Source organism: Chenopodium quinoa, unplaced genomic scaffold (genome assembly GCF_001683475.1).
Source record: "Chenopodium quinoa cultivar QQ74 unplaced genomic scaffold, ASM168347v1, whole genome shotgun sequence".
Classification (NCBI taxonomy): domain Eukaryota; kingdom Viridiplantae; phylum Streptophyta; class Magnoliopsida; order Caryophyllales; family Amaranthaceae; genus Chenopodium; species Chenopodium quinoa.
Genome location: NW_018742651.1, coordinates 1991103 through 2001946, shown reverse-complemented (window position 1 = coordinate 2001946; position 10844 = coordinate 1991103). Strand labels below are relative to the sequence as shown.

Sequence of the window (10844 nt, the reverse complement as noted above, 5' to 3'; positions counted from 1 at the left end):
ACTTCTAAGTTCTAACTGTTCTAAATTTTAATCCTCTGGAGGAAAATTATGATGTACAGAGTACAATGGAATAACTGACTCAAGCTGTCCATGACAACTAATATCTAACAGCTTGAGCTAAAAAGAGTGAGGATTATCTTCGTTTCGTTATGGGACTTCTAAAAATATCTCCTCTTGATATCTCCTAACGAGCCATTGGAAAAAAAGTCATTGGTTCCCCATGAACGTTGAACACCGCTAGACGAAGCTTCATTCATAGAGCTCGAAGGCAGTTGTTGAAAACTGTTGTAGTCAATCATCCTTGAAACATCTGGGCCAGCGATAAGGTGGTGCATCTCATCATTTTGATGGTCATTGGTTCCCCATGAACGTTGAACACCACTATACGAAGCCTCATTCATAAAGCTTGAAGGCAGTTGTTGAGTGCTATCGTAGTCAATCCCCCTTGAAACATCTGGGACGCCAATAAGGTGGCTCATCTCATCATTTTGATGGTCATTGGTTCCCCATAAAAGTTGAACACCACTATACGAAACCTCATTCATAGAGCTCGAAGGCAATTGTTGAGTACTATCGTAGTCAATCCCCCTTGAAACATCTGGGACGGCATTAAGGTATTGCATCTCATCATTTTGATTGTACTCATTATTTGTATCATTATCTGTAAATTGAAAAAAAAAGAGATGATTAATATAATTAGGAAACGTCAAAAGCAATCACAAAACAAGTATTTTTTTTGTTTGTAAATTTCTAACAAAAAAAAAAAAGACGAGATAAGATATGTACATGTTGTACCTTCACATGGAGTTTGCACTTGAGTATCATCACAACGAAGGTAGTTAACTATGTCTCGAAGTCTCGCGCTAACATCTTGGAAGGAGAACAAAGGACGGTAGTAGTTTGGATCGGGATTAGCTTTCATTACATAGTGATAATACTTCTCCAAAATCTCTGGTTTGAATTTTAAAACAAGCATACTGCTAGAAAATAATTAAACAAGATCGATCAAGTTAGTTTGTAAAGTTAACATAAATTTATGTACAAAAGTTGAACATATATTTTGTATACCCTGATGAGGAAGCTTGGTTGTCTGTGAAATCGTAAGGTGCCTTCTTCCAAACTGTATGTCTACGATGATGTGAGTCATGTGCCGGTGAATCATTTTCGACGAAAAGTTTCGGTTTGTTCTTCAGCTATTAAAAAAAAAGTCATATAAGTATGAAAAACATCCATATAAGTAACTACCGTATATATAGTTAAGCGTAGATCTACAATTTGTTTTAGAATAATTGACATACCTTGAAAGCAAGATATCCTAAGTCGTTTTTATCGAACGTGATATCAACCTTCATATATTCAATATCTGACCAATTGAACTTGATTCGTTTTTTCAGCCGCTTGTTGTCAATTAATTCATCCAAATCCCATGTGAAATATGATTCTTTGGGAAAACCTTTGCACTTTATAGACTCTGAACCATCTATTATTATTTTCTGTATTATGAAAAATAAATGTGAAAAAAAAAAGTGTAACATTTAGTTTTAACATGAAATACAAGAGAGGAGTAATAATTAATAATGAAATTGAGAGAATGAAATAGAAAAGATGACAATAAGAATTACCTCCCAAGTTCCAATTTGAAGAGACATAGCTTTCAAACTAAATGACGAATTAGAAGAGGTAACTTTGGGTGGACATGGATTCACCAAATCCAACAATTGATTATCAATAGTAAAATTTAAACCAAGCTCTTTACTACCCCTAAATCTCCTCCAAAAAGCCATATCATCGGTTTCCTACACCAAGGGAAAAAAATCGTATAATGTTTTCTAGTACGAATGAGCCACAAATTAATAACATATTGTAATAAATAGGGAGGATCTAACAAAAAATTATAAATAGGTAGGATTATCAATAATAGGGCATGGCAACATGCATGGGCAATCATAACTGTTTTATTTCACAAGGTGTAATATGTTAAGATAATAATTTAAACATTTAATTAATAATTTCATAATTATATTGATATTAATCTATAAACAAATAATAATATAATAATCATTACTACATAGTACATATTAGTAATTAAATATAATAGAGGAATATGCAACTATTAAAATGGAGGTACTTAAATTATGACTATCGATTCTAAACAGATTAATGTTAACTACTTGTATTTTATCTTTTCTAATCTAAAAGATACCCTTCTTAGGAATTTTAAATATATAATAAAGTATACTCCCTTCATCCCTAATTAAATTAGTGGTCTATTTCTCTTTATAACTTCTTCCGTTTTCTTTTACTTGCAACACTTTCCTAAAAAGGAAATGTCACAATACTTGCAACACACTATAAAAGGAAAGTTGCTTTAGGGAAAAACTATACTATTTCCCTTATTTGAAGCACATGACCCACTAAATTACACTCTTAACAACCACTCATTCTATTTTAAAGTTTATCATATCATGTAAACCCCACTTTCTTAATTACCACGCTAAAGGGTGTGTTGCATCTAAAAGAAAACGGAGGAAGTATGTGAGTAAGAAATATTAGAAATAGGCCACTAATTTAGGGACGGAGGGAATAGTTGAGTAAAAAAACATATATAAGTAAGCTAAGTGTTATTTCTATACAATAACTATAACATTAGTATGAAATTTTTATTGTGCAAACTGCGTTGGATTGATAATAAGCATTATTTTTATGAATTTCTGGGCTATAAGAAGGGTATTTAGGAAACAAAGGTTTGTTTTATTCGGGACATTGCTACAAATCAAGGAAAAAAATAATTAATAATAATTTAAAATATAAAAAGTCGATAGCATTACGATAAAATAATTATAAATTTTTGTATGTGGCCGGCCATACCCGTGTGGTAGAGGTTACTTAAATTACTCGATCATGGGTTACTTGAGAGGTTCATCCGGTTACGGGTTACATGAGGGGTTCGGTCCGTGGATCGAGGGGTTACCCAATTAGGGTTACTTGAGGGGGTTACATACCCGGTCAGGGTTTACTCAAAATGTTACTCGGTCTAGGGTTACTTGAGAGGTTTTTTTTTTAGGCATATTGAGAGGTTCAATCAGGGGGTTAAATTTGTTTTTTATACATCATTCTTTTATTTTATAGACAGGATTTAACTTAATAAAGTATATGAATAATGTAAGAAAGTGTAAAAAAGTCAAATTTAACTATAAAAAGTGTAAAAAAAGTCAAAATTTGTCCATTAACAGATAAAGTATCAAAATTTAACTGTAAAACCTAATTTAACTGTAAAAAAAATCACTTTATCTTTAAAATATAATAATTGTGATTATTGTTTAAAGACTTAGAGAGTAATTTTCGATTAACGATTATAATCATACGAGTAATTAAACAAGAAACGTATAAACGTATTCATAACAAGTTTAGCATGAACTATGGCAATCCTGATGACGATTTAGTCTTTGTTTTTCGATAAAGTTCTTAAAAAAATATAGAGGAAAAAAAAAAAGTTTTAAAAACACAATTAAACAAGAAACATATTCCTAACGAGATTTTCTCCTGGACTTTTCTTTTATCTTTTCTTTATTTTTTAAATCACGATTACGTTATGTTTCATGGGTTTTTCTTTTCACAATAACCGCCATTAAAATAGCTCCAAAAAAAAACCAAGAAAAAAAAAATATATGACCATTTATTTAAAAAAAAAAAAAAAAAAAAGTACCTGATCAGAAGTAATTGCAGTATTATTCGCAGCAGGAGAAACAACAGGATTAACCAAATTCTGGTTTAAGAACTCCGAATCACTTCTCGAATACGGATGATTCGAAACATTGCCATTGCCGTAGCTTTCGTTGTACGTTTGATTAGAGCAGCTGAAATCATTAGGATAATAATGGTGATTACCATTACTATTGTTTATTGTCATTCTTTCTTTCTTTTTTTTCTTTCTTTTTTTTTTTTTTTTTTTTTTTTGAAGGTTTTGATCTTGATCGGTTATTCTTTTGTATTCTGGAAAGTGAAAATTAAAAGTTTTGATCAAAAGAACTTAATATATATGAAGTAAGACTGTGTCTCCTAGCTGTACAAGGAGTCAAGGAGAGTCTTATTAGGGTAAAAGTTGGACTTTTAAGTTTTAACTCATATTGACTTCCTCTTTTCTATCTTTTTTAAAGGCCCTTTAATTTGTTTCTAAATAATAATAATAATAATAATAATTAAATAAATATAAACCAGAGCGCATACTCCTAATTATTTTTTTTATTAAAAAAAAAACCCTCCTAATTATATGAAATAATTATGGGGGTATCGATCAATCTCTCGGACCGAGTATATCATAGATAGAAATATGCGAAATATAATTCTTGAATAAAATTCATACTATAATGAGCAAATTGAATTTATCACAAATAACCGTATGTTTATACAACATCTTAAGCCAACAATATTGAATTTTAATGTATCTATTGTATGCTAAATTCAAAACTAGTTACTAATTAAAAACATAAACCACATTTGTAATCTTGATGACCTACTTGTTTTTATAATAATATAGTTAAGAAAATTAAGACTTTTATTAATGCTTCAATTCGGATGAAACCAATAATTACTAGGGTGTAAGGTGTAACGAATAGTGATGGTAGTGAAATAATTGAGAAAATAGTTGATTAATTAGTTATCCTGATATTATAAAGTGCAGGGATTAAGCTAACGGGTAAGAAAAGTCTTAGGAAGAACTTTATTATCAGATAAGGGTGAAAATAAAAGAAAATCTCCCAAGCAAATTAGATTAGATGAGCTTGGTGTATCGAGATGGTCAGTATATAAGTAACATTAGTTGGTTTAGGGTCCTAACTAATCCCTTACGATGCACGGTTTATAAATCTTAAAGCTTGTATTCATTTTATATAAAATTAGAATTGAATATAGATTAATCATATACTTTTAATATAATATCTTTTTTTTTGTTTATGTTTTTTTTTTTTTTTGACAACAGCAGATTACAAAAATAACACATTAGTGAATTGGTTGGCCAGTTGGTGAGCTTTTTTAACCTCTTCTCGACTAACCTTTAAGATAACACATTGGTGAAAGGAGGTACCAATTCAACAGATCTCCTTTAGTGTCCAGTGTATTTCCATATTAGCCTGTTTCCCAACTGAGAGGGAGTTAATTAAGGTTGTTAAGTATGTAAAAACAGTAACCGAGTGAAGACCACAAGTTGAGCCCCATCTTAAGGCTGAGAGGCAAGCAATGGCTTCCGCATGAAGGGCTGAAGTTGTAAGACCAGAATTCCCTCCCACCCCTATTTCCACTTGGTCGGGGGAGGAGAAAGTCCACCCCGTGCCATAGACTCCAAATTGCTTGAGCCAGGATCCGTCCACTCTTATTACTGGTGTTGTTTGGATACCCCTATAAGATTGGCAAAGGAATTCCTTGCCCATCGAGACCTGTAGGAAGCCAGGTGGGATTGGAGGGTCCGAGTCATAGACCCTTAAGGTCCCCAGCCTACGAACATCCGACTTTAGGTAAATTTTAAGAAAATCAAGTGCCAGGGTGAGGTTAGTGAAGAACGCTCTAAGGTAGCCATTATCACCTTCAAAGACCCTCTTGTTACGAGTCGTCCATAGGGACCATAGGGTAGCAACAAGTTTTTGAGTTCGGTTGCTATGAACTCCATCCTGACTATAGAACAGTAGGATATAAGTTTGAATCCAATCCTGAAGCAAAGTAGATCCATTTGTTTTTTTACAGTCCGGAATACCATAATTATCCCAGGCATACTGGGCTATAGAACAATCCAGGAAGAGATGGCTAACATCCTCCAACTGGTTACCACAATAACCACATCTTCCATCCGTATGCATCCCTCTAATCAGAAGGTTCCCATTTACTAGTAAATAAACTATTAGTTGCCAGCTTCCACAGAAAAATGTGCCATTTAGGAGGGATATCAAGGTGTCAGATGATCTTGAAAAAATCAAAGGTTTCCTTCCTGTGCAAAGGCTTAGAGCTCCCGAGAAGACCTGCAAGGAAAGTATAGCCAGTCTTGACTGTATACTTCCCTGAGGTGTGATGATGCTAGTAAAGAAAGTCTTCTTCTTCCTCCGCAGGCAGGTCCAAAGAGAGCACTGCTTGGGCACTCTGCCAATCAAACCGATCTCTAACCATATTAACATTCCAACTCCGAGAGGTCTGATTAGTAAAGTCAAAGACAGTCATTTTGAACTCTGGAGCAAATTTTAATTTCACTTGACCACAGGGGTTTGGCCCTATATCCATTTAGAGCTGCTGGCTAGGATATTCCTCCCAGAACCAATCTTCCAAGCAAAGCCTTCCATGACTTTGAGAGTGAGCTTGTGCATATTCCGTCTAACCCAAGAAAGGCTGGAAGGGGTTTTAGATTGAGTGTTTCCCGAGCAAAGCAGGTACTCAATACTTGCATTGTACATTTTTGACGCAAGAAGTTGTGGGTTAGTATGCATTCTCTGTACCTGTTTGAAGAGCAAGGCATCATTATAAACATTTATCGCACGAATTCCCAGACCACCCATACCTTTCCGAAGTTGGATCATTTGTCTGTTTACCCAGTGGATACCTTTGTCGCCATTCTTAGCCCACCAAAATCTCGTGATCAGGGAATCTAATTTGTTTGCGATTGCCAGAGGAATCTTGAAAGATTTTAGAACATGCGAGGAGATTCCTAAATGAACAGAGTTGATAAGCACTAATTTAGCGCTATCAGAGAGCTTGTCGTAAGCCCAGGAAATAATCTTCTTTTTGACATTCTCAACAAGATAAGAAAAATGTTGAGATTTTTCTCCCACAAGGTCAACAGGTACCCCAAGATGATTCCCAATACTGTCAACTACAGGGACACGTAGAATATTTTTGAAGGAGTCTGTCATCGAAGAGGAAACTGAGGGGCTAAATTTAACAAAGGGTTTGTTAAAATTAACTTGTTGTCCAGAGGCTTTCCCAAACCGAGAGAGAATGTCTACAATAGTAGTGCAAGAGTCTTGGGTAACTTTGAAAAATAACATAGCATCATCTGCGAAGAAGAGGTGTGAAATCAAAGGAGCCCTTCTTGAAATTTTGATACCCTTTAGTAACTTGATGTCTTCAGCTAAGGAGAGCATACGGGACATGACATCCATGCACAGGAAAAGGTAGGGAGATAAAGGGTCACCCTGTCTTAACCCGCACTTGGGAGTAAAGGGCTCCGACATATGCCCATTAACTAAGGCCCGAAAAGAAATTGAAGAGTTACACTGAGAGATCCATTGTATCCATTTAGCCAGAAAACCATAAGCCTGCAGGGTTTTAAGCAGGAAGAGCCAGTCTACTCTATCATAGGCTTTAGACATGTCCACCTTGATAGCAGCTAAGTGGGTGGACCGCTGTATAAAGTTAATAAAGTGCATAAGTTCTTGAGACATAAAAATATTATCCTCCATGTATCTTCCAGGGATGAAGGCATGCTGGAAATCAGAGATTAGAGAAGGCAGAACAACCTTGAGCCTCGAAACAAGACACTTTGCAATGCATTTATAGATAGTGTTTCACAAACTGATTGGTCTGAAATGCGAGGTTGTTTCCGGGATATCCAGTTTAGGGATCATGACCAGAAGCGTAGAATTCAGCTCATGCAAAAGAAATCCAGTGTTAAAAAAATGCTGGACACTTTTAACAACAGTATCACCTACTGTATCCCAATATTTATGGAAGAATTTCGCAATAAAACCATCAGGACCCGTAGATTTAGACCCCTTATTATCAAACACAGCTCTTTTGATATCCTCCGTATCAAAAGGTCGAACCAGAGCCTCAGATTCAGCAGTCGAAATAGAAGGAAAATGAATTTGTCTAAGGAGAAGATCGATGAGTTCACCTTGTTGAGAATCGGCAGGGGGTTCAAAGACATCTTTAAGGGAGTTTACAATTAGGTTTGAAACTCCCTCCTTCCCTTCCACCCATGTATCATCATCATCCCAGAGCGTAACAATTTCATTTCGTGATTTTCGTTGTTTCACTTTGTTGAAAAGTCTCTTTGTAGGAGCATCGCCATCCTTGATCTTCTCCTTTGAAAATAAACCACTCAAAATGATATGTAACATACTTTTTTTTTTTACGGGAATGTAACGTACTTTGAAAACAATGTATTTCTTCTTCTAGTAAATATTTTTTTTCCTAAAAAAAACAAATAATACAACACGACCTTTTTCCCTTTACGATCGTCAAAAACACTTGAAACTTATCATTTTACTTTTGAAAATGATTATTTTTTATTTCCCCTATAGTGTATATAATAGGTTTATCTCAAACTTATTTTATGTTATATATTGCTCATGTATTTACATTAACCTGTGTACGACTGTAGGATATAAATTTCGATATCCTGCCCCATTACTCATTACTTTTTATTACATGATACCCACCTCATCAACACATCTATCGCGCCATACACGTCTAAAATATTTACCTTACTCGTCCAAAAATAAACAATATTCAGTAAAAATAATTTTAATTTAGTAACCTAATTTTGTACTGCAAAAATAAAGTGAAATGAACATAGTGGCCTTACATATTTTTTTTATTCTGAGAATGTAAGCTCTTTAGGACATGTTCTGATTTACAGAATTGAACTGAACTAAACTGAAATGAAATCTTTATGAGACAAGGAAGTAAGGAACTGGGTTAAACTGAACTAATTGGAGCTTAATTGAACTTAACTGAACTGAAATTAAGCTGAAGAGAACATGCCCTTACTTATATGACCTTAGAAAATGGTGATTAGGTTTGTTTTCCACATAAATTCTTAATTTGACCATGTTTTTATTAGTGTATTTGAGTGATAATCAACGTTTAATATATAATCAATAATATCTATATATCTATTATGTATTACATACTCACTCCTAAAAGAAAAACTAAGAGGACACTTGACACAGTATTATTAAGCAATTTCCCTCTAAAATAACTTTCTTTAAAAAAAAAAAAAAACATTGGTTTATAAATAATAAGGTTTGTATTTAAATTATGACTTTCAATTTTATATGAAGTATAAGATATAAAGTTAACTTCCTAAACTATCAATTTTCATTGTGAAGGGAAATATCTTTTGATTCTTAAGATCACTTATCAAGCAATCAAGTTTCATTTACAAAAACCCTACATAGGATGATTAACCTATTCTCTAATGAGTCCTCTATTTTGAACATCTAGTGATCTCTGACCAATTTGGAATGCATATAAATGTGTTAAATAAATCTGGATATCCATACCACTTGCATATAGCCATGATATCTTGATAATTTTGCATCATATATCTAGCCCTACCAGTTAATAACGAAGGTAAAAAAATTTGTAATCCCATAGATGATAGACTATATATGTGTCCTCTCAAAACTGGATCAACAATATTCTTATACTATTCTAACCTCAATTACTTTTTATGTGTTCGAATGTAGTTAAGTCTATTAGCCTCAATCATAATGTAGACATCAACTAAATAACCATCCTCAAAAGATATAATTAGCTAACATCTTAACCTAGTCTTTTACTCTATACTAAATTTGAAAATAGAGTTTGAATAATCTAATATAGAGTAATCTTCATTTGTACGTATGAGTAACCAAATTTTTTTAAATACGAGTAACTATTAGAATATATTGATAAGCATCAATATATTCTGTTAGTGTATATTAGATAATTACGCTTATTGTAATTTATTGTATATAATCTTTCCTTATATGTAGGTTGTTAGGTCCTACTGTACAGCCTTGAGATACGCTGACTTTATGTATATATATTGCCTACTGATAGGCTCATATGATTCAAGGAATTAACTTCTTTCATGGTATCAGTATTCTAGGGAAAGATCTTGACCTTTCTCTTCCGCACTCTAGCGTCGTTCCTGTTGCATTCTCTTTCTTCTCTTTTCTTCTTCTTTCTTCACCATGGGTGAGTCCAAACCAGCCTTTCACCCTGCTCTCACAAATCCTAACATCAAGGCCCTTGTTCCCGTCACTCTTGAGATGGAGAACGTTCACTATGAAACATGGGCGGAACTCTTCAAAATTCACGCAGAATCTCATAAAGTATTAGATCATATTATTCCTCTGGCGAAAGGCAAGGAGAAGCCTCCTAAGACCGAGGAAGAACTTGAACTATGGTCGACCCTCGTTGCTACGGTTCTACAGTGGATTTATGCCACTATTTCTCATGATCTGTTACAGACAATTCTTGAACCCGACACCACGACAATGGAAGCTTGAAATAGGTTGCGTGACTTATTTCAAGACAACAAACATTCCCGAGCCGTTACCCTTGAGTATGATTTCACTCACACGGAGATGGAGAATTTTCCCAATGTCTCTGCTTACTGCCAACATCTCAAAACATTGTCGGACCAACTCAAGAATGTCGGCTCCCCGGTGGACAACAATTGACTGGTTCTCCAATTAGTTTCGGGGCTCACTGAGCCTTACAAAGGGGTTGCCACACTCATTCGACAGAGTGATCCTCTGCCTCAGTTTTACCAAGCACGGTCTATGCTCGTGTTAGAGGAGGCCGGACTTAAAAAGGCAGCCCAAACCACCAATTCTGCTATGGTGGCCCGTGATGATGATTCGTCGGAGGTGTCGGATTAACCTTCTTCACAATGCAACAATTCGGGTGGCAAGAGATCTCAGAACCGAGGAAATTTGGGAAAGAATCGTAATTCTTCTGGTGGCCGCGGCGGTGGCAAAGGCAGTTCTGGTGGCCATTCCAGCGGCGGAGGCAAAGGTGGTGGCGGTAATAACCGCTCAGGCGGCTCAGGGGGACAGCAGCAGGCACCGAATCAATAGGCACTGGGACAG

The 10844-nt window shown here is 34.9% G+C and overlaps 1 protein-coding gene across 1 annotated transcript; it reads left to right on the top strand.

Annotated features, from left to right (window-relative positions):
- Positions 1-9941: 9941 nt before the first annotated feature.
- Positions 9942-10259, top strand: LOC110722022. Its single transcript, XM_021901244.1, has one exon. It carries the CDS (start codon positions 9942-9944, stop codon positions 10257-10259), a length of 318 nt encoding a protein of 105 aa, XP_021756936.1.
- The last annotated feature ends 585 nt before the right edge of the window (positions 10260-10844 follow it).

Excerpts from the sequence above, each read along its gene's own strand:
- LOC110722022 (XM_021901244.1), top strand. The coding sequence starts at position 9,942 with ATGGGTGAGTCCAAACCAGCCTTTCACCCTGCTCTCACAAATCCTAAC.